Here is a 27,364-nt window from a genome sequence, read left to right on the forward strand (position 1 = left end):
TTGGCTTTCGGTACGGGGGAGACTTGCAGTGCTTGGGTGATCAGCGCATGTTTAATAGCTGGCTAACAGCAGCTGCCAGGTCTGTCCTGCGCCGTGCGAGTCTCTTGGGATGCTATCGCACTATCCACCCTTGAGCAGATGCTACCCCCATGGCCCCAGGGCTTGTCGCTGTCTCTAGATGCTGGCAACAGATTTTTCATCTGCAGGTTGAGCTAATGTTTGCAAACCCTCCCTGCCTTTCCCAGGAGGGAAGAGGAGCTCTTTGCTCCCTTTAAGGTGCTCCAACTCCCTTGAGCAGCTGCAAAGTCTGAGGGAAGCATTTGGGGGGGTCGGTGGGTCCCTGTGCTTAGTACCCCCTTCTCAGCCCCCCAGAAACGGGTGCGATGGGGAGTGGGGCAGGTCTGGCCGGACGGCAGATGTTGCACGCCGCATCCAAGAGCCCTCGCATCTGCAGCTGGAATAAATGGCTGAGCGGTGGAGCGATGCCAGCCCCCCTCCCGCTGCGCTCGGAGGGGGCGTTTACGAGCCCTGGGAGGAAGCGCTCGTTAAAGTCTGGGACTTGAGACGATCATTAGCAGCCAAGCCGGCAGTGTTGTGTAACGTGATGTAAGGTGCTGTGAGCCAGGGCTCTCTCTGCCTCAATATTTCCGAAGCACCGGAGTGCAGTTGTGTCCAGCTGATAAGGGAGCAGGAGGAAGAGCCGGGAGGAAGAAACCCAGTGGGAAAAGCAGCTTTAAATGGGTTTTTTAAGGAAGCACATGCGCCTCAGTGGGTGGTGATCAGTGGCTGTCAGTTGATGGGGCTGCTTTCTCCCGTAACCACCATGCCATGCCAGGGGACTCATGGACGGCTGTTTGTCTTGGCCACGAAAGGTCTTCCAGTGTCAACAGCTTCCAGTTGGCCCATGGAGCCCTGAAACGGGGTTAAGAGTGGCCTTGGGAGGCTCGGGCTGCTCCAAAATGGGAATGTTTTGGGGTTTTTGCAGGGAAGAGGCAAGATGGGGGGTGCTGTAGGGTTTTTGCAGGGAAGAGGAGAGATGGGGCCGTGGCAAGGCAGGCGATGCGGGGCAGCAGGCAGGGCCACACTGGCGTTTGGCTGGAGGGCAGAGGGTGTGATGCTTGCTGCCCTGAGGACCACACGCCTGTGCCTCTAACTGGGGCAGCTCTGCTCCAAAAGGAAGAGAAAAGATACCTGCTCTCCTGCCCGCTTGCTGGCAGGAGGAGGGATGCAGATGCTCGCTGCTTGTGATGATGGTTAAGGGGGTCCCAGCCACGGCGGAGGAGCACATGTCACTGCGGAGGTGCAGCCAGGGTGGGTGGGACGTGGGGGCTTGCTGGGAGCCTGCTCAGGTCCTCTGCTCACCCAGCTGCCCCGTGCAGAGCTCCTGCCTTTGCTGCTTGTCCTGGCAAATCTGGCTCAAATGCCAGTTAGTTTTGCTCAGGTGGCAGCTGGGGAAGGTGATGGGCAGGGCTGGCGGGCAGGTCACCCGCCCCAGCAGCATCCATGTGCAGCAGGGACAGGGCAGCACTCACTCCTGCAGAATTTTGTACAGGGAGATGTGATGCTTGAAACAGGCGGGTGGTCCATGGGCGAGGGTGGAGGGCGCCTGGCACGGCACAAGTAAACCCCTCGGCGCTGCTGCCTGCTCCCTGGGCTGGCTGCTTTTGTGCAAGATAATCCCCTAAAATTAGAAATTCCTCAAGGTCCCATCACTGTGCTGCCTGACAGCTTATTGCAACTGATGGAGCCTCTTTCCAGCTTTCTTTTTTTGACTTGTAAAGTACAGACATACAAAATTCAGCTTTAAATGTGGAAAGGAGGCATCCCGGGGCAGGACTCTCGTTAACCACGGGCTGGACCCATCGTTGCTTCAGGCTGGGTGCTGCCATGCGCCTGCACCGCATAGGGACGTGGTGATTCTCAGCAAAAGCCAGTCCCTGCCCTGGAGACTGGACAATTGAAATAGAAATCGAGGGGAAACAGCAGGAACCGAGGTGCAAACTGGTGGCCCCAAGCCTTGGGGCAGAGCCCAGCTGTGCTGGCGCATTCTGGGTTTGCCGTCCCCTTCCCCAGGGCAGCAGGTGCTGCTGGTCCTGCCTGATGGAGCTGCTCTGCTCTTGCCCTTGTAGTTGGCGACAAGGTGCCGGCGGACATCCGGATCATCGAAATCCGGTCCACCACCCTGCGGGTCGACCAGTCCATCCTCACAGGTGCGTGCAGGCGTGGTGGGGCGGAGGCGGCTGCTGAAGGCAGAGCTTTCCCTCTGCCATCTGCCCCAAGCCAAATTTCAGGGCTGACACTGGGCTGAATGCTTTGCTGGGGTGGGAAATGGGTGGGAGAATGAGATTGAGGACCTGGGGAGGTCCCAGTGTCATCTAAAAGTCATGGCATAGGTGAGATGTGCCCGGTGCTTGGGCATCCCTCCTGCAAAACACAAAGCGTGGGGCTTTCCTGTGCGGCACGTGGGGTTTCACGGGGGGCTCTCAGTCCCTGCCTATGCTCCCTCTGTGCAGCCGTTGCACGATGACCACTGCGCAAGGCCTCACGGGTTCAGGGAGAGGTGACAATATTTGGGGCTTTTTTTTAAGCATTGGAAAAGCCCTTAAAGCTGATAATCTATGATATTTCAAAAATTTTCTCTCTGCTGTCAGGGAAGGCCGGTGAATGATCAACCAACAAAAAGGGCTTCCAGTATTTCAGCTCTCATGCATGATTTTGTAAAGACATCGAGTTAGGATATGGCAGCAGGGAAGGAAAAGCAATCAGAAAAAATGCTAAAAAACATGGGGAAAGGAGCCCAGTCTCCCTGAAAAGTGGCTTTGCATTAACTTAGTTCCCCAAGGGCAAAAGGAGATGCTGCAAAAGGGAAAATCTGCAAAGAACAAAATATAAACCTTCAGCGGAAGGGCTTTGGGCACCTTTCCTGTTGTGCTGCCCTACAAACCCCATCTGACCGTGCAAACCTGCGCTGTAAGCCAGCGGGCTCCCTGGCGCGGGGATTTGGCCCCATCCCGTTGGGCTGTACGGGAGCTCGTGGCCGCTAATCCACACAGGTCATTTTTCTGCAGCCCTCATCTTCAGAGCACCTTGGCCCAGCTCCGACATCCCCATGATGGATGTTTTGGTGGTTTGGTGGGAAAGTACTGCTTTAAAAAGCCATGGGGGTTGTGATGCAGGCTCGTAACAGCGTTGGGCAGAGGCTGGAGAGGAAACATGGGTGGTTCATCTCCCCCATCTTGTCTCGGCAGGGGAGTCTGTGTCGGTGATCAAACATGCTGACCCCATCCCTGACCCCCGGGCTGTCAACCAGGACAAGAAGAACATGCTTTTCTCTGTAAGTCCCTTATGCCTGTTCCCAACTCTCCTGTGGTTTTCCAAAGAGCTGCCAAGTGAAGATGCTGATGGATACAGGAGGTCTCTGAGCAGTGAAAGGGAGTGCATGCATCAGAAAGACCCGAATCCATAAAAAGAGCCCCAAATCCATAAAAACGAGGACCTGCTTTCACGGGATTTCATTTGGGCTGTGGCACTTGATGCCCTTAAATGCCTTGGGCAAACTCAGCAGGTTTTCCATCAAGTAGGATGCATTACAGATGGGGAGAAGGTTTGTGGTTGAGCCTGGAACTGTTGCAAATTTGAGTTTCCTCCTTGCTCATGCTCCACTCGGGCAGAAGTCAAGTCCTCGAGGGGTGAGAGAGCTCTCAGGAGAGTCTCCTGCTGCTTTAGGGTGGGTTTATATAAAATCCCAGGATATGTCATTTTCCTCTTAACCAAGATCTCGTTCTCCTTTCACAACAAGTGACCCATTTCCCCGCTCAGGCCGAGAGGTTTTATGCCTGCATGTCCACTCTGGCCCCTTTCTTCCCTCCCAGGGCACCAACATCGCAGCTGGGAAGGCCGTAGGGATTGTCATTGCGACAGGGGTGTCCACCGAGATCGGGAAGATCCGAAACCAGATGGTGGAGACTGAGCCCGAGAAGACCCCCTTGCAGCAGAAGCTGGACGAGTTCAGCCAGCAGCTTTCCAAAGTCATCTTCATGGTGTGCATTGCCGTCTGGGTCATCAACGTCAGCCACTTCAGCGACCCTGTCCATGGGGGCTCCTGGTTTCGGGGGGCCATCTACTATTTCAAGATTTCAGTGGCATTGGCGGTGGCCGCCATTCCCGAGGGCCTCCCGGCCGTCATCACCACCTGCCTGGCGCTGGGCACGCGCCGCATGGCCAAGAAGAATGCCATCGTCCGGAGCCTGCCCTCGGTGGAGACCCTGGGCTGCACCTCTGTCATCTGCTCCGACAAGACCGGCACCCTCACCACCAATCAAATGTCCGTCTGCCGGGTGAGTGCCGGGGGCATTTCGGATTTTGGGGTGCAGGGGGGACGCTCTGTAAGCTGCTGAGCACTCTGCGTTGCTCCATCCCCATCCTGGGGTGACGGGCTTTGCTGTCCTCACCAGACTTGTTTCATATTAGGAATTTGAAGGTGAGCATGGAAGATGGTTTATAGGAAGCCCTGAGCTTCCTCTCTGCCTGACCAGAGTCAATAAGGTTTATGGCTTCTCTTGGCACGGTTGTAATTAGAGAACTCACTTTTATGAGCACACCAGTTTGGAGGTGCTGTGTTGCAGACTTATTTCAGGGCTCTCTCTCCAGAGAGCATTTCTTCCTGCTGGGATGTGATGTTGAGATAGAGCTCCTGGAGAAGCCAATGCAATCAGCCTCCTCTGCTCTTTTGCCTGTTTTCCCCCTGTTTTTAACCAAACCAGTGAGAAATCCTGGACCATGCAAAATTACAAAGCCTGGACCTGTGAGGCCAAAACTTGGAGTGTCAGTGCAACCCATGGGTCCAGCTGGCCATGACGAACTCATGCAGAAATCCAGGCGTTAAGAGAAGATGCTCGTGACCTGGTGAACCGGTGCTTCGGTTACCCGTCCTCGCCTGGCGGAAGGTCTGCCATCCGCAGGTGTGTGCAGCTGGGCTCGGACCGAAAAGCACTTCTGACAGAGGGAGCCCTGGGGTGGTTTGGCAAAGAGGTCGAAGGCTCCTGGTCTACCAAAGAGCTTTGCTCCCGTGTGCCTGACCATACAGGGAGGTGACTTGTTAGGAACGCCTGGACCATCCAAGTACTTCTCAGTTTCCCCATTAATCCTCAAGTCTCAGGAAAGCTTTTTTTCATGGCCTTGGCGCGTCGGTTTTATAGGAGAACCTTGGAAAATGTGTTGCTGTGGGGAAAAATGGACCTGGCCACCATCCCTCCTCTCTGACACTTGGGTAGCGTGGTGGGAAGCCATGACCATGCTGCAAGCTGGCCACGGGCTTTGGCCACTGGTTTGCTCAGCACAAACTACAGATGACTGGAAATGTCTGATATTTCTGCTCTGTAAATGATTTAAAGCGAGACACTGCTGGAAGGAGGTCCTGCCCCGGGGCTGTGGGGACGTGGCTGGCTCGTGTCATGTTTGCCATCCCTCCGGTTTCTGGTGCTGAGCCCATGGTGATGGTGCAGGTGATGGAGTCAGAAATGTGGCTCTGCCGGGGTGGGGCAACACCTGGTTATCAGCCGGGTGCTCCCAGGCACGTGCTCACACCGCTTTCGTATTAATACTAGGGGTTATTTTTATGGGCTGATTTTCATGCCAGGACAATGTTCCTACCTCCTCAATTTTTTGAGTTTTCATTTTTGGGCTGTTGGGACAAAGTGGCCAAAGCATATCCACTCTGGTGGGCTGCAGCAATGCAGAGCTCAGAGTGGTGCGTGCCACCCCTGGCCGAACCACGGGACACCACCGATTTCCTGCCCCAGGGATGCAGGGGAGGGTGACCCCGGCATTTGGGGTCTCTTTAGCTCTGCAGACTGCAGAAGGAGAGGTAGGACATGATCATGCCCTCCCCAAACCACCTCCTGCTGGAGGATGTGCTCCTTGAACTGGGGCAGAAGTGCCACTGTCTCCCGTGGTGTGGGGCGGTTGGGAGAGGCAGGATTGGTGATGCTGAGCCAGGGAGAGGGCAGGAGGGGGACGGAGTGGGGCAGCAGCACTCGTGAGGCTTTTAGCTTCAGTCAGCCCTAACTTGGACCAAGTTAAAATTTGCAGAGCAGCACATTGGAAGAAAAAAAATTTCAATTCAAAATTCCATGTATCCTCCACCCCGTTTCCCCACAACCCCCTTCCGATATCCATGTTATTCACTTGGCTGAATCCTGACTCCCAGGGCACGATGGCCTCAGGACACACAGACACGGCTGTTAATGTTTAACGGACAGGGATTCCCGCGTTGACGCAGGCAGTACAGAGGCTGCCGGCGGCTCTGCCGAGCGGCGGGTGGGTAAATATTTGCACTGGGCGGCCGTTGGCGTGTCCTGGACGTGCTCCTGCACCAAGCAGCCGGCTCAGCTATGGGGGTGCAAAAGCCTATCGATAGCCTGGAAAAATGTATTAATTGAGTGCGATTTAATTAACACACACATTTAATTTGGGTGAGCGCAGCTGCTGGGCCACAGGGTATGCTGCCGAGCAGTGCTGTCCCTTTACGTCTCGCTGCCGGTGTCAGGTCTGTAGAGCTGTAAAGTGACTCTTGAAAGACTTCAAGTCTGTTTTAAAACCCTCAGCTGTTTTTTAAGGGCTGCGCCGCCAGCTCCGTGTTCTGCTTGGCACCCAGGACTCGTGGCCAGGGCGCTGGCTGAGCCAGCTCAGCAGGATGCATATGGATGCCATGCGGTCAGCACGGGCGAAGCGGTGCCCCCAAAATGCTCGTGGGTGTTAAGTGCCCACTGAAGAGCTTTGTGCCGGGGGCCTCATCCATCTGGGGCAGCCGAGGCTTTGGTGCTTTTGCTCTGGCCTCAAGTCCGCCAGAGGTTACAGCTCTACAGTAATGCAGTAAAGCCACAAACCCACTTAGTAAATCAGATTAAACCTGTGGTTCCTGTCACTCACCTTATGGGCAACTGGGGGTCTCCGAGACCACCATCTCACCCAGCCCAAGGTGCGGAGCAACCAGGGACAGCCTTCTCTCAACCATTAAATAACCGTGCAGATGGGAGTGATGGGAGAAGGGGTCAGAGAGGCATTGCAGCTCTGCTCTTGCACATTTAAATCAGTCTCCTAAAAGTTGCGGCACCCTTTTATGCACCATAACTTAATTTTCCAGGAGCACAAGGGTGGCATTTGAGTCAGGACCCGAAGCAGAAATGCGAGTGTGGCTGTGCGGGCTCAGGGCCGCTGCTGCGTGGGGCAGAGCAGGACGGGGCTGGAGGGGGGAGATGCTGGCACCCCATGTCCAGGAGAGGGAGGTGGCTGGTGACATTTGGATATCTCTGAGATGGCTGGTGTTTTGGGGAACAAGAGCAGAAAGGGATTTATTTTCAGTAAACCTTGTAGCAGAGCCCGGACGTGCAAACTCCCATCCCGGGTGCAGCCGCCCAGGAGCTGTGCGGGCACTATTTGCTTTTTAATCTCCAGGATGCTGTGCCTTGATCCGGCAGTTTTGTCTGTCTAAAGCAGGCACTAATTAATGGGAGACCTCGCTGGGGGTTTCCCAGGGGCTGTGGCCGAGCCGCCGGCCATGGCGGCTGCCGGTGGGTGCCTGTCGGCCGGGGCTGCTTCCAGCGCAGGAAGAAAATGATGCTGATCTGTGGGCTGATTGATGGGTAAATGACTGATGATTACAGCCTGTTAGTATTCCAGACAGCAATCCTATCTTGTCTGCCTTTTGATGAGTAGTTTTTTTAAAGATATTACAGAAAATACAGAAATATGGAGATGTATCCTTTGCATCTCTCTTCCCTGCAAGCCTGCAGCCAGATGCCCTGTGCTGCTCCGGGGATGGCGCACCCTTTGCTTTCTAAAAATACACGCCGGCAGCATCTGGGGCCAGGCGAGGAGCAATGTAATGTTTTCCTTTCCCTCTCTCTGTTACATTAAACCCCCAAATTGCCAGCACGATTTTAAAAGGGTCAAGGGCAGGAGGGTGAGCAGGGGGAAGCCCTGGGGGTGCTGGCTGGGTTCCCCTTGCTGGATGCTGGAGCTGGTGTTCACCGTGGCCATGCAGGGGGTCAGGCAGCCCCTCTGCGAGCATCTTTCTTCAGCAGCCTCCCCAGCCAAGCTGTGGTGTGCAGCTTTGCCACCTCCTTCTATTGCTCCTGTTATTATTTTTATTATTTTCAGGATGGAAACCTTCCTTATCCTCTTTACAGATTAAGACATAGCTATTTCCTCCAGACTGTTTCCACTGCCTGCAAACCTGCCCCCTTTTTTCAGCCTGGCAATCTGCCGAAACATCACGCCAAAAAAACCTGCAAACACCTTTGCAGTGCCCTGGCCGCCCCCTCGCTCTGCCAGTCACGCAAGCTGGGAGCAGGCAGGAAATTTGATATAACCTCTGGTTGCTGTGGGTTACGCAGCACCTTTTTAAATAGGCATGGAAAAATAAAGGGCCTGGAATGATTTTTTTTTTCTTTTCCTTTTTTAATAAGAAAGTTGCTATTGTGAAAGTAGTAATTGTTTTGTAGCCGTGAGCGTTTGAAAACAAACAGGCTCATATCAGGCAAAAGCACCAGTGGCTGGGTGGATGCTTTCAGATTTTTTAATAAATAAAAGTCCGGTCGGCGTTTCTGAGTGCAGGAGTCCATTTTCTGAAGAGACCAGGAGATTTTGGCTCTCTGGAAGGCTGATGGTGTTGAACATATGAAAAAGAGATGAAGGGTGCTCACCCTTCGAAGGTCCCTTTTGGTGTTGCAGAAGCCTCTGCTTTGGGAAATTTCAGCCACACTTCGCCTCTGTTCCTGGAGCCTGTCATCTCCGGGCAATTCAGTTGCCAAAGGGGATGCGATGTTTTGGCTCTCTTTATCGAGGTCCTTCATGCATGAGTGTTTGCAGCTCCTGCCAGAGGAGCTCAGTGCCCCAGCCGAGGGCCCGGGATGTCCCGAGTCTCTTCTGCAACCCTTTGGCTTGTGATTTTCTTTGAAACCCTTCAGGGATGGTGAGGAATCTCGAGGATGGGCTGTGGGAAAGGAGCTGAGGGCAAATAGCCCTGCAAACGGGGTATCTGCAAATAGCTGTGAAGCTGTGGGGAGGTTGCTTTGGGCTCAGAAGTATTTATGTAGGAGACATATGCTTTGAATCTCCTGCTTTGATTTGCCCAAACCTGTAAAATACGGAGGTGGGAAAACCCGCCGAGGTGTCCCGGTGCTAAACCTGCCATACATGTGCTTCCCTGAGCTTGGCCTTTGTCCCTCGGCTTGGCCCTAAGCTTGCACCTGGGGATACCGGGCTGCATGGGGAGGTCTCACACCCACCACCAACGTGGATGCACTGCCGGGGTGTCCTTGTATTATTAAGAGTAATTAATAATAATAGTAAATTAACCTCTGTTAGTTGCCGGAGGAAGCGCAGAGGGGAGAGAAGTAGATGGTACCCAGACCTGTTGCATCTCTGGTGCCAAGTGATGCTGCCCCATTTCTCCTGGGGAACATCTCAAATGATCAGAGGAAAATAAATAGGGAAAATAAATTATGTGAGACAGGGTGCAGAGGGACAGTTGCCCCTGCACCCACTTTCTGGAGCTGTCAAGCAGGTCTGTAGAGCTGAGGGCATCGCTTTCCTGCAGCCATCCTCCCTCCTGGCTGCTCCCCGCAGGCGCTTGTGGCTGAGGAAATGCATTCATCAAACCAATTTTATTTATTTATTTATTTATGTTGGGTTTTGGCTTCAGCGCGGGTCATAAATAACGATTAAGCAGAAGCGAGTGTCGCCAAGCTGTCGCCCCGGCCGGGGTGGGGCAGTGCTCTTGCTGCTGCTGGACATCACCGAAGGGTGGGCTGTGCAAGGGGGGATTGGGAGAGCTTGGGGAGAAGGGGGATTTTTACTGTATTTTCAGTTTTTTGGTTTTGTTGCTCTCACTATAGCAGCAAGAGAGAAACTGGAAGGAGTTTGAAAGACAAAAATCACTAAAAAGAGAGCGTGTGGGACTTCTACGGCTCCCCGGGGCTTTATTACTGAGCTGCCACACTGCCAGTGCCCGGAGCAGAGCTGTGATCCCAGTAACATGCAAGGCGAGCTGGTGGCCGAGAGGTGGCTGGAAAAGGGCGGCAGGGGCAGCCCCTTCCTGCAGCTCCTGGATGGTCAGATCCTGCCCTGCAGAGGCTTTCCAGGGCAGCCGGGGCAGGAGTGGAAACCCGGACCTGGCTCCTCCTCTGCTCCAAGAAAAACACAAGCACCTTCTTAGGAACTGGCTCGGTATCGCTCCTCTCTGATGGAAAAAAAGAGCTGGAGGAGATGAACATGAAAAAGGCAGGGGAGAGCTGGAAGGATTTGGGGATGGCCAGGAGCGATGGGCGACCAGGAAGGGGGCTGAGCCTGGTGCCGGTGGGGCCATTGGTGGGACGGTACCGGCTGGTGGGTCTCCAGGCTGGGCACGTGGGTTGTACCAAAAATCGCTGCCTAATGCTCTGTCTCCATCTTTCCCCCTCACAGATGTTCATTATGGAGAAGGTGGAGGGCGCCCAGTGCAGCCTGCATGAGTTCAGCATCACCGGCTCCACTTATGCCCCTGAGGGACAGATGTGAGTGTGGGTCCCCTTCGCTTCGCGGATGACACGGGGTGGCCCTGGGCTGGCAGCATGGTCGGGGCGAGGTGGGAGGGTCGAGCTCATGGCCGCGGCTGGGGGACCCCAGGCTCACCCAGCAAGCTGGGGAGAAAGGGGGGTTTTCTGTGGCAGTTTGCAGCTGCACTGAACCCTGCCTGTGGAGACACCCGCTGAGTGCTGGTTTTTGCCACGCTGGGCTTGCAGGCATTGCGTGGAAGCCAGGGCAGTTGTTTCACCATCCCTCATCGCCGGCTCCTGCCCGACACGATGTGGGGGGCAGGTGCCCCGGCTCTGCCTGCTGCCCTTCCACTGCTCAGCAAAGGGTGTCCCATGCGCTCGGCTCCCCCTTTGTTAGCAATCCCGATAAAATGAGCCCGCTTTGAACCGGAGAAGACAGCAAGTGTGGGAATAGCGATGAACGAGGCTTTTCGCAATACGTGCTTGTTCTCCGAATTTCTGAAGTCTGCGCATTTTCAGTGTCGGCTGGCAACTGTTGCCCCTGCCCCAGGCAGGACCTGGGGCTGGCAGCTTGTCCAGGAGCCGCGCCACCGGCGATGTGCAGAGAGACTGGCAAATGGCTGCAAACCCTGGCAGGAAAGTGCTCCCCGAGCCCCGCGTCCTCGGCAGGGACAGCTGAGATGGGGCACAATCCTACTGATGTCAGGACGTGTTTCGGGGGAGACGTGGGCTTTGCTGAGCTGCAGCCAAGGGCAGGGAGTGGAAGCCAGGGGATTTTCCCTGGTGTGTTGTTACACAAATGGGGTTTTCTGCTGTTGTGTGTGTTTATTCCCCCTCCTTCGAAGGGAGGTGATGCTCCCCAGTGTGGGGGAAGTCTGGGAAGGAGGAAGATGAGAAGCTCAGCTGGTGGTTGGAGCACTCTCCGCTCCCCTTTGCTTTGCTGTGTGATCCTGGGCATGTTCTTCACTGCGATCCCTTCTGCTCATCTGTGGAGTGACTATAATTCATCCCAGCCTCAGACTTAACTTCATGAATATTTATAGAGCCAATTCGATCCTTGGCTAGGAATCTCTATTAAAAAGTGAGCCAGGTCATAAGCTGGTATCAACCAGTGGGTTTCAATTAAATGAGGAGGACTGAGGAGCTGAACTCCTGTCTGCTGCCCTCTGAAGCTGCAGTGTCCCCTTTCCTTCAGGGACTGCCTGGGGTGAGGCTCTGCATTGATCTGCAGCGATTCGTGTTGCTTTTGAGTTTTGTTTCAGCCCCATGCTCGCCCTGTGCATCAAGGGGGGATGCAAGGGCTCACTGAGGTGTCACGGAGAGAAATCCCCCCCATTACCCCAGGGCTGGTGGGACTGAAATGCTTGGAGGACTCAGTGGCTTTGCTTTAGCCTGGTCTTGGTGTGGGGGATATTGTGTGCTTGGCCTCAGGTTTGCTTGCGTTCCACGCAGCACCCATCCAGCAGTGCCTTTGCTGATGCGTTTCCTGGCATGCAGATCTCGCTCAGCCCCGTGCAGGGACAGCCAACGATGGGGACGTATCCCCCCATCCCTTCCCAGCAATATCCAGAGGATCACACGCTGCAAAAGCCATCCCTGGTATTTCCACCTTCCCAAACATCAAAACCCAGCCAAAAGTGTCTGCAGGCTCCCTCCTCCACCCGCTGCCTTCCCCCTGCCCGTGAGCCAGGGCCGGGCAGCATCCTCTGGGCAGGAGGCAGCGGCTCTCCCCTGCCCGCTCTCAGCCCGGCGCGACTTCTTGTCCCTCACCAAACGAATTTTTCAGATTTTCTTGGCCGCTCCCTGTTTTCCGCTCCTGAGCTGTAACAAGGGCTCCAAAATGTTCTTTCCATTGGGAACCAGCAGTGGAATAAACTGATCCTAATAAATGCCTGACAAATTATTTTTCCAGCAAGCAGATGACCGGCTGGGTTTATACAGCTCTAACCTGCAGTTACCTCTCCTGGAGTCGGGATAATTTTTTATTTCCCCTGAAAACCGCTGCTGCCGTTTCTGCCACCGGGCAGCAGGCGAGAAGCAGCGTCCGGCTTGACTGGTGTGTTCAGGGCTGCTCCTTTCCAGTGACGTTTGTGCTCCTTTACATAGCAAAGAGCTGCTATTTAGGAAGCAAAGGCCCCAGTTTGCCGCTTGCTTGGAAACAGCCACAGCAATGCAGTTGTTAAATTTGTCTGCTGCTTTTAAATGCTCCCTTGGGTGTCCTCCGGCTCGCCGGAGCACGAAGCAGCATCACGGGGAGGAGAAGGGACTTGCTGCCAGTCCTACAGCTCCTCTGGTTCCCCAGCAATCGGAAACCCCTCGGGGAGTGAACATTAACTTGAATTTCTTTGCCCCTTTTCTTGTCCATCATCATCAGCCTTTTGACAGCCCCTGCTTTCAGGTCCAATGCTCTTTTGAGCTCCTCTGCAGCCCCCTTTATTCTGCGGCACTTTCAGAGTTTATTTGCCTCCTGTGATATTTTATTTGCAACTAGTCCTGCCGCATTTGGTAAAACACATAATGCGAACCCAAGTGTTTATTGCCAAGTCTGGGGCTTTAACTGGGCTCTTCCTCCCTCTTTTCAGAAAATTTTACAAGGGATATATAGGAGAAGCTAAGTATTATTTGAACGTTTAACCTGGTGAAGTGTAAGGCTTTGGGGGTTGTTTTCTCCCCGCAGCCTGAAGGACGAGCAGCCGGTGCAGTGCGGGCAGTACGACGGGCTGGTGGAGCTGGCCACCATCTGCGCCCTCTGCAACGACTCCTCGCTGGACTACAACGAGGTGCGGGGGGCACCGGGGCTGGGGCAGCAGGGGGGCACTGGCGAAGCTCTTCCCTTCCCTGCGGGCCCCTTTGCAGCAGAGGTTTGTCCCTTGGGATCCCCTGCCTTGGCTTCAGCCCATCCCAGGTCAATGCTCTGGGAGCCCCGGGGTGGTGCTGTGGGCGACAGCATCCTTGGTCAGAGCAGCAGGTAGGGGATGTGCTCTAAAGCTTAAGCTCCAGCTCCTTTTTTTTTTTTTTTTTATTACCCTCTAGTCCAAAAAAGTCTACGAGAAGGTGGGGGAAGCCACTGAAACAGCCCTGACGTGCCTGGTGGAGAAGATGAACGTCTTCAACACTGACACCAGCAAACTCTCCAAGGTGGAGCGAGCCAACGCCTGCAATTCGGTGAGTGGGGAGAGGCCCCTGTGAGCTCCGGTGCCGGGGGATGGGAGGGAGAGGAGGGCTTTGGGACGACTGTTATTTGAGCAATAACCGCTTGCAATGATCTAAGGGACTGATCTGCAGCAAGGATGCAATTTCCTGGCTCGCAGGGGGCTGAGCTGTTTTTGGAGCAGAAGATAGTGCAATGGCCCTGGGGGCCGGGGCCAGGGGGACTCACCTGGGGCCACGTGGAGCTTTGGAGCGGGCGATCCCTGAGGCTCAAACTCAGCCCAATCCCTGCTCAGCTGGGAGAGAACCCCTCAGTGATGGCCAGAGCTCCGGCTGCAGATGAGGAGGTCTGGAGTTTTGTAGCTCTGCAGCAAATCTTTAGGTGCCTGGTTTGTGCTGAGCAGCTGTCCTCCGTAGCGTGAACCAAACCCTGTTCCTCAGAGCCGTGCCTGCCTGAACGAGGCTTGCTCTTTGGAAATATCTATTTTTGATGTGAAAATATCCCATGCTGGCTATTCCCCTACTCCAGCTCTCCCTGTCCTCCTGGTGAAAATACACTTTATTTCATGTCTGGATTTATTCAGCTTTGGTATCATGGTTAGATCTTACAAGGTCTTTGCTTGCTTGAAGGAAGGACTCTCTGTTCTGGCATTTCTTCCCCAGATAGGTCTGAGCAGGTCATAATAAATCCCCTGACCCCTTTCTGATAAGGGAGATGGAATTTCCCAGCCGTACGTCAGTCCAGCAGCTGCTTCGTTACACGTGCCCATCACTGCCCTTCCACTCAGATGCCGGGTTGGGTTCAGTCACTGGTGCTTCTCTCCTTGCTCTTGTGTTTGGGCAGGGACAAAAAACCCTTCCTTGGAGTTTCCTGGCAGCGTTTCTTCACTGCTTCTTGATTTTGCTCCCAGTGCCTCTGTGCTTTGACACCTCCGGTGGGATTTCGGGGTTTCCACAGCAGCTGGCTGCTCCCAGGTGTCCTTGCTGCTGTGCTGAGTGTGCAGTGGGGACAGCACTGCTTTTGTGGGCACAAAACTTCCCGCCTACGTGTAGTCACTGCACTCGTACCCTGTGCTGGGTTTGGCCTTCAAGAGCCGCTTGGTGTTTGCCTGCTATATCCACAGACAGTGCCCGCGTTTTGCGTGGGCAAATCCCCTTGCAGATCTCTCCACCTCCCCAGCTTCCACTTGCAGCTTCATTGCAGTAGGAGCATCCTTTTAACTCGAAACTTGCAAGGTTTTACCCCAAAAGGAGTTTTCTTTTCCTTTGCCCCCTTCACTGATTTATTTAGATTTAAGTTGCTGTAAAAGTCCTGTGCAAAAAGCTGCTTGTGTCCCCATTGCAAGCAACACCTTCCTGGCAACAAAAAATAATAACTGTATAAGCAGCTGAGCCGTGCAGAGCAAGGTTGGCATCAACGTCCCTGCTGCCCTCTCCAGAAAATACTTTGGATCGGCCCCAGATGCCCTGCTCATTAAATGGGATTTTGGGGACAAGACCTGTCCTCCCAGGAGCCGGGCTCAGCTGCCATGGTGCTGATGCGGCTGTGCGAGAGGGGGATCGGTCTGAGGAGGGCTGGCTGCTATCTTGTGGGCGTTTGGCTCCTTAAGTAACGAAGTAGGAGCAATAGTAGAGCCTGGTTTGTGGTGGGGTTTTGGGGGGTGTTGGGGTGCAGGAGCCTGTCTGTGGGCACTGCCTGTGCCATGGGTCCATGCGCTGGGGCAGCCCCTGCTCTGTCCTTGCCTTTGCAAACCTGCGGGTACCATCTAAGTGGATGATTGTTAGTGCTTAGCTGGCAGTCCTCAGGGTAATCAGCATGTCCTGAAATGAGCCTAATTAGCCTTAGCTGCAGTGCCGGTTAATTTGATGGGAACCAATCCAGCCTTGGGTGTTGTTGGTACTCCTGCTCCCACTGACCCCTGTGCATGCAGGATCAGGGCAAACCCCTCAGCTGTAATCAGTGGGATGCAATTCCCCTTCCTGCAGCGCAGCTGGAGCCCAATGGGGGGAAAGTCTCCCCCGGCTCTCTGGCAAACGGAGCTTTATCTTAGGCTACAGCAGCTGTTTGGCATCCCGTGTGGGGTCAATAAAATAAAGCTCTGGCACGTGCTGGCATGCGCTGTGGGCTGGGCAGCAATGGTGTAGTTGGAGGGGTTAAAATTCTCCCGAAAAATTGCACAGGGAAAGCTCCTTCTGGTTTTTCCACTGTCCCATCCCTCCTGGCTCCTGTGGTTGCCTTTCTCCTCCCATCACTGGTGCTGTGCCGGCTCAGCAGGGCTGTTAGCCAAGGCGGAGAGCACCATGTCCCGGCTCAGCCCCACGCTGTCCCCGCAGGTGATCAAGCAGCTGATGAGGAAGGAGTGCACCCTGGAGTTCTCCCGCGACCGCAAGTCCATGTCGGTGTACTGCACGCCCACCGGCCCCGGCCACAACTCCGCTGGCAGCAAGATGTTCGTCAAGGTAGGGGAGAAGATCCTCAGCACCCTGCGGGATCCTCCTTCGCCATGCACACCCCAGCAGGATTTGGCCCTCACTGCAGTGGGCAGTGATGCTTTGCAGTTTGTCTCCTCCCCTTAGCTGTCGGGGGATGGCAGGAGCCAGCAGGTAGACTGGTGTGGTCGGGGAGGAGGTGAGTCTTTGCAGTATTGATAGGAAAGAAGGAGGTAAAATGATTTAGAGGAAGGAAAAGGTGCTGAGTGTGATGGTGCTGGGGCCAGGGGAGAACTGCCTCTGTGCAAGACTTGGGTGCTTGCTTTAGTAAAGGCTTGGGCCCTCCGGACAGTCATGCCCAAAGGGCGATGTCCAGCTTTCTACTGTAACCAGAAATAAAATAGTGTTTTAAAGGGCATTTTCTTCCCAAGAGAAGCGATGGGGCAGGAATTTCTCCCCCGCTGACTCTGAGAAGATTTGTATGTTGTTGTTCCCACTGGGAGATCTTCTGGGTGGGTGAACTCTGTCCTCCAGGTCAGGTTGGGACCCTCCGGAGCCACCACATCTGTGGCTCTGAGGGTCCTGGGTGAGCTTTTTTAAGAGGAGCAATAGAAAAATTGCAAGTTTTACATTAAAAAGCATTGGCAGGTGTCCTTTGTAAGGTCAGAAGGGATGGGGTGAGATGCTGCCATGCTAAAGGACATGTTTTCCTGAATTGCAAAGGCATTGCAAGCATCCACTGAGCATCCCGCTGGCAGTGCAGTTTTTCAGCGGAGACTTACGGCCCTAATCCCCTCCAGGTCTGAGAGGGGATCTGTGGGGTGGGAGTATCCCGGGCAGACATGTAGGTTTTACAGGAGTCAGATCCCTCACAGAGCAGATCCTCCTGTCTGGTGACCTGACAAGGGTTTGTCCTTCCCGGCTGCAGTCCCCATGCGCTCAGTCGGAGGCTGCCATCTAGCGCGCTGAGCCGCCGTGCCGGGATGTGCGTGCTAGAGTTTGGGGGAGATTTCCTTCTCCTTTGCCCAAACTTGGTGCCGTCCCTCCCTCCGGCACTTCCTTCGGTGCTGGCAAGAGATGCTCATCCTCCAGGTTCATTCCGGCTCCTAAGCGCTCTGCTCCTCCCCAGGGCGCCCCGGAAAGCGTGATCGAGCGCTGCACCCACATCCGCGTGGGCACTGCCAGGGTCCCGCTGACGGCCCCGGTGCGGGAGAAGATCCTGGGCAGGATCCGGGACTGGGGCATGGGCATTGACACGCTGCGCTGCCTGGCCCTGGCCACCCACGACGCGCCTGTCCGCAGGGAGACCATGCAGCTGCACGACTCTGCTGCCTTCGTCCACTATGAGGTATGGCACCAAGGGCTTTCTCCAGGAGCTTTTTTCCTTATTCTCAAAGTTTTTCCACCCCCTTCCAGCTGCCTCAGCAGTATTTTCTCTCTGGTTTCTCTGCGGCCACCAGGCAGTGCAATGGGTCAGCTTCTCTGCAAACCCTGGTGCAAAGCTGCATGCAGCGGGGCGGGTCCTGAGGCCAACAGCCCCATCCCACTGGGCATCCATCCCCATGGCGGGGTCCAGGGACCACCACAAAGGACAGGGAGGAGGGAAGCAAAGTGGAAAGGTGTGAGGAGTAGCAGAGGGGATGGGAGCATCCCACTGCACTGGGGCTATAGAGTGCATCCATGGGACTCTTGGTAGGAAACCTCCTGAAGGTTTCCTCCCAGGGGAAATCCCCATGCCCAGGGTGGTTTCACAGTGGGGAGGGAAGCAGCTGCGTCCCTGGGGGTTCATGTGGGTCTGGGGCTGTCCCCCCCCAGAACAACCTGACCTTCGTGGGCTGCGTGGGGATGCTGGACCCTCCCCGCAAGGAGGTCACCTCCTCCATCGAGATGTGCCGCAAGGCTGGCATCCGCGTCATCATGATCACCGGCGACAACAAGGGCACAGCGGTGGCCATCTGCCGCAGGATTGGCATCTTCTCAGAGAGCGAGGATGTGGCCGGCAAAGCCTACACGGGCCGGGAGTTCGATGAGCTGCCCCCCGAGGCGCAGCGGCGGGCATGCCGTGATGCCCGATGCTTTGCCCGCGTGGAGCCAGCGCACAAGTCTCGCATCGTCGAGTACCTCCAGTCCTTCCATGAGATCACCGCCATGGTGAGTCCCCCAGGGATGCCCCACCACCCCTTGGTCCCCTCCTCTCCACCCGGCCCAATCTCTTGCACCCCGTTAATCACAACTTCATGCAGACAGGCGACGGTGTCAACGATGCCCCGGCCCTGAAGAAAGCCGAGATCGGCATCGCCATGGGGTCAGGCACAGCTGTTGCCAAGTCAGCTGCTGAGATGGTGCTCTCCGACGACAACTTCTCCACCATCGTGTCGGCCGTTGAGGAGGGCAGGGCCATTTACAACAACATGAAGCAGTTCATCCGCTATCTCATCTCCTCCAACGTTGGGGAGGTCGTTTGGTGAGAGCCCCCCGCACCAGGCACCACGTTGGGGGGAGCAGTGGTGGGGATGCGTCCCCTGCGGCAGGTGACCTGGTTGTGTCCCCTGCCCCTGGCAGCATGTGGTGCCCAAAATTGTAACCCCAAGTACGAAACCGAGTAGCTCTGCGTTGTCCCCCAGGGACAGGGGGATTTTTCTTTTGTGGTTTTACAAACACGCCACACCCAGGAGCTGTTTTGTTAATGCACTGCCTATTTAAACCCATGCCAGCGTTTAAGACAGATGTGGATATTTGTGGACAGGCTGTTGTCACCAGGTCTCACTGATGCACTTTGCATCAGGTCGTGGGCAGCTCTCCCTGTCCCCTGCCCATCCCTCCCAGTAAATCAGTGCTGTCCTCAGCAATGTGGGCACAGCCTTGGGATCAATTGGGCATCCTTTGCCCTTGCATTTCAGCAGGGGTGTTTGTGCTGGGAACGGGAACCTGCATGGCGTCAGTGGTTGGGTTTTGACGACAAAGCAAATTTTAATAGCAACAGGAACGAATTTTAGCTGCAAAATTCAGTCCTGGACTTCAGGATCCTGAGTCAGGGGCGCGAGTTCATCTACAGGACTTTGGGTGAATGTTCAGTTTGGGGTGTTTGGATCCAGGGTTCCTGCTCGCTCTCCCCTTGCACAACACAGACACTTTCTCTGGCTGTCCTCGAGCTCATCTAATTCAGCATCTCTGTTTTTTTTTTTCCCTGCAGCATCTTCCTGACGGCCATCCTGGGCTTGCCCGAGGCCCTCATCCCCGTGCAGCTGCTGTGGGTGAACCTGGTGACGGATGGGCTACCGGCCACCGCGCTGGGCTTCAACCCCCCTGACCTGGACATCATGGACAAGCTGCCCCGCAGCCCCAAGGAGCCCCTCATCAGCGGTTGGCTCTTCTTCCGCTACCTGGCCATCGGAGGTGAGCCCCCGCGGGTGCCGGTGGGCAGAGGACGAGGATGGGCATGGGGTGCCATGGGGTAGGGGGCTCCTTGCCGGGCGCCTGGGGGTAAGGGTGTCTCTCTCGGCCACAGTGTACGTGGGCCTGGCCACGGTGGGCGCAGCAACCTGGTGGTTCTTGTACGACGCCGAGGGACCGCAGGTCTCCTTCCATCAGCTGGTGAGTTGGGAGGGGAACGGGCCGACATGTTGAGCAGATGGGTGAGGGCATTGGGGTCTTTCCTCTATCTTTCTTCTGTGGTTGCTGTAGTGTTCCCAAATTCCTGGTGGAGAAGACAATAATTTAAAATAAAAGCAAATTCTCGCCCTCAGGCTCATGTTTCCAGCCTTGCTTCTGCCAGCAACCAGCACGGTGGGAAAAACTTGATTCAAAAAAGGTGAAAGTAGCTCCTGTACCTGATCCCACATTGAAAGGGATCGATTTTTACATTACTGTAGGTCTGAACAAGGTGGTGGGAAAGCGGTGGTGTGTGTTCAAACACCTTATTAACTGCACGCAAAAATCTCTAAGCCACTATCCAGCCATAACCCCAAAGCCCCAACCACAGCAGAAGCTGGGTCACTTTAGACAGTTTTATCAGTTCCTCTGAACTGTGGGATATTTAACAGCACCCCTAATAATCAAGGTTCACCATGTGCCCCCCAACCAGTCGACCTCTTCCTCCTCTTTCCTGCCTTTCCTACACTGCTGCTCTGCCGTGTATTTACCAGCGGTTTCCTGTGCCGACAGAGGAACTTCATGAGGTGCACCGAGGACAACCCCATCTTTGAAGGAATCGACTGTGAGATCTTTGAGTCCCGATACCCGACCACGATGGCACTGTCTGTGCTGGTGACAATCGAAATGTGCAATGCTCTGAACAGGTAGGGTGGCTGCAGGATTGCTCTGTATGCTCTACGCATGACTGATTTTGTGTAGGATCTCTTTGAGCATCTGTTGGTGGGCTGAGGGCTTTGCTTTGACTCAGCAGAGCCATTCAGAGTGTTCTCGCAGGGGACCACTGGGCTCACTGTAAATAAACTTCTCCAAGCCAGTGTGCTGCTGTCGACAGTGGTGGAGGAAGGACCGGATCTGCATCTGTTAGCAGTTTGGCCCTGTTAACAACTGGTCCTAATCTGTGCATGGCTGGCTGCGTTAAGATGGGTGTCCCGATCCAAATCGCGGCAAAACCTAAAGCTGAGCAGTCTGGAAGAGAGGGGCTATAGCGTACAGCCTTGGAGAGGAGTGGGAACCCCCAGCTTGGGCAGGCGCGGGGAGCAGGAGGTTATTGGGGCTAACGCTGTCCCCTCGCTTTCGCAGCGTCTCTGAGAACCAGTCGCTGCTGCGGATGCCACCATGGCTCAACATCTGGCTGCTGGGGGCCATCGTCGTGTCCATGGCTCTACACTTCCTCATCCTCTACATCAAGCCCATGCCTGTGAGTGCCCTGTGCCACCTCCATGTGCAGCCCAGGGGGCTTCTCCTGTGGGCAAGGGCATCCCCTGGAGCAATCTTTGGGTCTGAAAGCTTCTGGGACCATTGTCCCCAGCATGTGCCCTCAGGACCAGGTTCTGTGACTCGAACCAACATAAGGACTGGGAGACACCCTGCCCCAATGAGCCTTTACTTAAGTCAGAAGCTCTCCTTATAGGCAGCGCAAATGGGTATGGATATCTCAGCTCCTTTTGGAGGCATCACCTCCCTTTGCAGTCCAAGGCTGGTGATGCCTCGGTTGATGCCTAAGGGTGCTTAAGATGAAGTGGGTCACTGTGCCCAGGGGGTTACATTGTCCCTTGTCCCCTGCTAAGCACCTGTGAGCACATACAGTCTTAGCTTGAGCCTCACTTCCCTCATCTGCAGGAGAGATGAAGGACATTGTTTTGACTGATCTTGGCCAAGAGCCACCTTGGGATCATGACAGACGTTGAAGAAATCCTGTTCTTCAGGCTGTCTGGATCGTCCCTTCTTGTACCTGGGATGACCCTTTTTCAACCTGTGCCATACAACAACCTGACCTTTAAAACAAACAAAAAAAATCCCACCTCCTTCCCTACTGACATGTCCAATCCTTTCCTCCTTGCAGCTCATCTTCCAGGTAACCCCCCTGAGCTGGCCGCAGTGGGTGGTTGTAATGAAAATCTCCCTGCCCGTTATCCTGCTGGATGAAGGACTCAAGTACCTTTCCCGCAACCACCTGGAGGGTGAGCATGGTCTGCACCACACTGGGTTGTGTTTGCTCCATGGCGCTTTGCTTGGGGTTCATGGTGGCTTCGTGGACACCTCACTCGCCTCCTCTGCTCGTGTGGTGTCTGCACCTGCACGTTCATCCACCTTTGCTGTGAAAAAGGGACTTTTTCTCCTACCCCTTTCCTTCCTGGGTGCCACGCCAGGCAGAGCAGTTGGCTTGAAATACTCCCTTAGGAGCTGGAGCACTAGATAAATCTGCCACGTGTGTTTATCCAGCTCCTCTCAAACCTCTGGGAACCGGATCCCTTTTCTTAAAGCAAATCAAATACTGGTTTCTAACGGAATCCTTCCTTTTTCCCCTCAGTCTTCCACCCCTCTATGGCCGTCCTTATCTTGTGTTTGCTACCTCTATGTTAAGACCAAACGAGAGCTGAACGCCTTATAAACTGTTTATGATGGGATTGCCCTTGGCCAGCACCTCTCGGGATCTGTCCCATGGCACACGTGGGGGAGAAGCAGCTCCTGTGACACCAGGGCAGCAGTTCCCGTGTGCTCCTGGGCTGTGTGCTGTAAATCACAGCGTGTGTTTAGGCAGCCCTTATCTTGTCTTTTTTTTCTTGCAAAAGATGTTGCTGTGGGTGATATCTCGGTGCTGAGTTGAACCTGCAGGTTCTCCCGGCAGCAGCTGTGGGGCTGTGGCTGCTGAGCGGTGCTGTGCCTGCCACAGGGCTGGCCCCTCTCCAGGAAAACAGATTTTATTCATTATTTAGGGTGTGTTTGCCACAACAGTGGCAGTAGGGAGAAGAAGGGCAGGAGAGACCTTGTCCTTGCCTGAGGAAGATGTGGTGGCCCTGGGGGGGCAGATGAGCAACCTGAGTGTGGGGACTCGAGGTTCTTCCACAGCGTCATCTTGCTCAAACCTTTTCCCCCCTTGAGCAACCAGCATCCTAGCAAACCCCTCCTTTTACCTTCACCCTTTAATAACGACCCAGGATAACTGTGCAAAGCCACTCTTGCCTTTCAGGGCTGAAGGCAGGTTCATCCAGCCCTGGCAGGGAGGAATTTGGGGCATTGTAACAGCTCTGTTTGGTTTCTCATGGAGCAGAACCATGCAAAAAGCTGGAAATAATGGATGGGAAACTATTGCAAGCAGGAAACGATCACGAAGTGGTTGCACTCCCCATCACCGGGTCCCCGCGTGCTGGGGGTGCTCATGTCAGCTTTCCTTTCTGTGGTGAGCTGATGGATAACCACAGCGATTGCTCAGCGAAGCCTCTGCTGAGAAACGGAGGTGCAGGGGCTCCTGTTTTTACAGACCAGATAGAAATGGTTTCTAGCTTATTTTTATTTAATTGTTGCATCTCTCAACGGATTGATAGGTGCTTTGCATCACCCGGGTCTGTTTTATCGTATGGTTACAAGCCTGTAGCAACAATTTTATGGCGCGGCACTGGGCTGGGGCGTAGGAGAGCTGGTTTAATTCCTGGCTGTTGCATCCCATGCATGCCCTTGGTCTTCACTTCACCATCTGTGATCTGGGGATGAGTCTGTCTTTCTCCCACACTTTGCATTTCTCTACAAAAACTCAGTGCTGTTGGAGGAAGGGCTCTTCTTCAGCTCTGCCAGCACAGCTCTGAGCACAGCGGGGTTTCTGGCAGGCGTATGATCCTTTTGAGTCCCATCATACCAGCTCAGAGTGTTTCCTCCTCCCATGCCTTGCTCCCAATGTGCCGGGTCCTCTGAGCCACCCTCATCCCCACGGTCACAATGCTGCTGGTGCTCACGGGTTGCTCTCTGTCTCATCCAGCCATCCGATGCAGCTATTCAATCATGGCTATGGGGCAAAATCATGCTTAAATCATCACATTTGAAAGGAATAATTGAAATCCTGCATCTTCCTAATTCCTCTGGGCTTTGAAAAGCAAACAAAAAAACCTCCAAAAGCCACTTTTAAATGTGGTGTTGTGATTTTTTTACCAGGCATTCTCAGGACGGTAAGACACATGTGGAGCGGGGAGCACCAGTTGAAAACCTGCGGGACTCCAGAGCAAGGGTTGGCTTTCTTACGTGTCTCATCCCCAAATGCCGTATTCCTGTGCTTCCTCCAAAGTCTTGCTCGTGTGTGGTGGGGACCTGCTCGGACCGTGTCCGGGCGAATGTGGCTTGGAAAACCAGCCAATAATGGAGCCCAAGGACCCCATCCGTACCCAGACAGGGTCTCCTTTCCCACACTGACCTCTGTGTTTTGCTTCAAAATAAGGTCTAAAAAGCCCGTGAAGCAGCCGTTTGCATGGCAGTTTTGGTCAGGGGCCAGGCTACTGCTTGGTCTCTGCAAGGCAGTGCTTGGGGATGGTCTCCAGCGTGGGACCTTCTGAGGGATGGCCAAGGGTGTTCAGTTGAGGGATGCAAATGTATAGCTGTGAGTTCTGCTGATGCAGGTTTTGCATGGAAAAGTTTCTCCTTTGATCAGATTTAGATAAGTCGTGTTTCCATTATGCTGGATTTTCCTTGTCCTTGAAGCGGCACAAAGCTGAGACTTCAGTTTTCACCCTGGTCTCTGCTTTACATTCCTCTCCTCATCATCCCGGTCACTCCTAGCCTCTCATCTTGCATGCCTTGCATGCATCGCTGCCTTCCTCCATCTCTGGCCCCTCTGTGTTTTCTGCTGTCTCAGTTTTGGGATGCAATGCAAGTGCATGGCTGAGCTAGGTTGGCTTGGTGGGACCTGCAGGTGTTCTGGCCAGGAACGCGTCTCCAAGACCCTCTCAGGTGTCCATCACACAGACACATGCTGGCAGGCTCACAAGGGCTGACGACCCTCAAGGACCTCTTAGTATTTTTAATATTTGCTGTCCTCTGTACACTTAAGTGTATTGCTTTCCAGGCATCTGTGCAAAGACCTTGCAGAAGTCTCTTTTCTGAGTGGTTCTCAAAAGGTACAAAATCCAGACAGGACACTGAGATAACCCTGGTGCTTGTGTACCGTCAGCCCGCTGCCGTGACCACCCTGCTCTCATCCAGCCTTCCTGCACCATCCCTGGGACTCCTCATCTTCACCATCTCGAAGCAAACCCATCGCAGGTGTCGGTGTTGCCACCCTGGTGTTTTCACTTGTTTTCAGTGTGTTAAGCAGCAGGCCCTGCCCGGGTGCTCGGGCTTCACCGTTTCTCACCTGTGCTGTGGTAAAAGCAGGGGCAAGTCAAGAATTGGGTGCTTTCTGCAACACAGCTGCGCAACTGCCCCGACAGCAGCAGCGTCACTGAAAATCAGAAGTTTTGATGCACGAGAATTGTCTTGACGTGTTCTGTGGCAGATTAGCATTCATGCAGCCATTTGTCCTTACACCCGCTGAGGACGGCAGCCCCCGGGCGGTTTTGCGGAGCTGCAAGGTGATGGCCAGACCACTGGGTCCCTGTCCCCACCGGGTACCTGTCCGCTCCCCTGCGAGTGGTACCACGCTCTGCAGCCTCCTGCCACCGCAGCTGATGTGCAGGCAAGATTGCACCCTTGAGTGAGCATCTCCACCACCGAGGGAGATTTGTCCTCTTGGCTGCAGAGTCGGCGTCAGCTTTATTATTTAACATCCTCCCAGAGGAGAGCAGCTCTCAGAGGTGGCTGTGCGGTGACAAGTGCGTCACATTCCCTGCCAGGGCTCTGCATCCCTCCGAGACAGCCCAAAATCTGCAGTGACCAAAATCTCTGTGTCCCATCACAAAAAATCTCCAGCACATAGCAAAAAGGAGCTTCTCACCCTCATCTCCCGTGTGTACCCGCACCTGGGGAAGAGGGCAGCCCCCGAAGCCCCCCGGGAGCAGAGGGGCTGCTGCAGCCGCCCGTTGTCCCTGTGGAGGAGGCAGGCATCCCTCTCCCCGGCGCGGCAGAGATCTGGGAGCGAGTGGCCGTGGCTGCCCTTGTAGGGTAATCTCTGCGCGGAGCTACCTTGGCTGGGCGCTGGCGCCGGGGGAGGAATGCGTCCCCACGGGCCAAGTCATTCGCTTGAGCTGTGGGATGCTCTGAAGGAGAGCGGCACAGCACCTTTTGGTGCTGGAATCTCTCCAGACGGGATTCTACAGCTCTGCTGCCTTGCTTTTATTTTTATTTCCGTCCCCCCGCCCCGTTCTTGTTTGATGGGTGCGCACGTGCCGTGCTTTAGAAATGGAAGAGCAGAGGGAAGCTCTTGGTGCTGCTGCCCAGGTATTGCAAAGGGGTAGGAGGAGGATTTCCCGTTCGGTTTTCTCCTGGGGTCTGGGCTGAAGCTCAGGGTGCCCTGGTGCAATGGAGGAAATGTGCAATTTTCAGAACTATGAGGGCTGCAGTGTTTCCCTCGGTGGAGGGAGTGATCCGGGCTGGTGGCTGGAGCCCTCCAGCATCACCTTTTACAGGAACCTGTTAAGAGGAAAGTTAAAAGCAATAAGGAAAAACCTCCCAAAAAGCCTCGGCTGTGCTGGTGGGGAGCAGATCTTGTAGGAGATGAGCTTGCGTTGTTCGGTTACAGATTTGCAAGAGTTGAAGGGCTGTGAAACTTGGTGTGAGGCAGGATCTAGGTGGATCGTGACCACCCCATCAATCCTGCAAACAGGTCCCTGCACCCCCCCTGCTCCTGTCACCGGTGTGCAGAGAGGAGAGCCAGACACTGGCACGTAGGGACCTGCATCCTATTAAAGCAAAGTAGGTGCCGGACCCTCGGCTGACTCATTTTCCGAGTTCTGATGGAAACACCCGACTCGCTCTGTGCCGAAGGGGTTAGAGGCCTGAGAGGAACATTTTGAAGAGCAACTGCCGTGGTTAAACGCTCGCTGTCGATGCTGCAGCTGTGTCCCCTTCCTGTCCCTGCCCACCGTACAGCGTGGCCGCCCCCCGGTTTGCACAACTACAGCGTAAAGCATTTAGGGGAAGCGCTGTGGCTGGCAAATAACTGCCCTTGTGTTACCCGGCGGGGACTGTTTAGCTGCCGGAGCTGCTGAAGAGACACCCCTGCAACATGGAGGAGATGAATTTTGATCGTTGCAATGAGATTTAATACAGCGTGGTCACCAGCATCCCTGCTGCGCTCTGAAGCCCGCGGTGCAGAGGTCATCCAGAGGGGTGCTGACGTTGCAGCAATCAATTTTATCTCAGGACATGAGGGCTGGGCTCTCCAGCCAGCGCTGGAAAGAAATTTTGGCAGAAGTTGCAAAAAAGTTTTTTTTCTTTCTCTCTCTCTTGCTCCCTTGTTATTTATTTATTAATTCCCCTGGAAATTTGTCATCACCAGGGTTGGCAGCGCAGGCGCTGAGCCTCGCTGGTAACCCCGGGCAGGACTGCCATTTATCAAGAGCACATTAACAGCAGTCCTCTGCGAGATGCACTTGGTGATGTGTGCAGCGATGAAAGATAGAGAAATAGGGTCGACAGATTCATGATAAGTGATTTTTCTAACTCTTCTCAGAAAGTGCTGCCTTGTGGGTTGTTTTATCAGGAAAAAACTGTTCTGGGCAGACAGAGCTGCCGGCAGGGTCTCTCCCATCCCCGGGCTGAAGAGTAGCTGCTGCCTCGGGGGGCCCGGGGACGCTGCTGTTGAATCCTTGAAAACTGGGGATCTAGTTGGTGTGAGTCAAGCTCTGGTAGAGATTTCAAGGCTGCTCACACCAAGGTCAAGCTGAACA

General features: G+C 54.6%; 1 protein-coding gene across 2 annotated transcripts in view; it reads left to right on the top strand.

The window, feature by feature from the left end:
* ATP2A3 (ATPase sarcoplasmic/endoplasmic reticulum Ca2+ transporting 3) overlaps window positions 1-27,364 on the top strand; it is a 59,619-nt gene that overhangs the window by 26,303 nt on the left and 5,952 nt on the right. The window contains exons 6-21 of one of the 2 annotated variants that reach the window (XM_087751635.1): window positions 2,130-2,210; window positions 3,249-3,334; window positions 3,873-4,337; window positions 10,468-10,556; window positions 13,216-13,318; window positions 13,572-13,703; window positions 16,023-16,148; window positions 17,248-17,466; window positions 17,934-18,269; window positions 18,362-18,582; window positions 19,312-19,514; window positions 19,627-19,712; window positions 20,283-20,416; window positions 20,853-20,970; window positions 21,616-21,733; window positions 23,700-23,772. In XM_087751635.1, the coding sequence (XP_087607761.1) occupies window positions 2,130-2,210; window positions 3,249-3,334; window positions 3,873-4,337; window positions 10,468-10,556; window positions 13,216-13,318; window positions 13,572-13,703; window positions 16,023-16,148; window positions 17,248-17,466; window positions 17,934-18,269; window positions 18,362-18,582; window positions 19,312-19,514; window positions 19,627-19,712; window positions 20,283-20,416; window positions 20,853-20,970; window positions 21,616-21,733; window positions 23,700-23,772 (2,590 nt within the window). The remainder of the gene's footprint in view (window positions 1-2,129; window positions 2,211-3,248; window positions 3,335-3,872; window positions 4,338-10,467; window positions 10,557-13,215; window positions 13,319-13,571; window positions 13,704-16,022; window positions 16,149-17,247; window positions 17,467-17,933; window positions 18,270-18,361; window positions 18,583-19,311; window positions 19,515-19,626; window positions 19,713-20,282; window positions 20,417-20,852; window positions 20,971-21,615; window positions 21,734-23,699; window positions 23,773-27,364) is intronic. The other variant, XM_087751636.1, reaches the window with a different exon arrangement.

The sequence above is a fragment of the Nipponia nippon genome, unplaced genomic scaffold (assembly GCF_047370975.1).
Source record: "Nipponia nippon isolate SJK-2023a ecotype South Korea unplaced genomic scaffold, ASM4737097v1 scaffold_15, whole genome shotgun sequence".
Lineage (NCBI taxonomy): Eukaryota > Metazoa > Chordata > Aves > Pelecaniformes > Threskiornithidae > Nipponia > Nipponia nippon.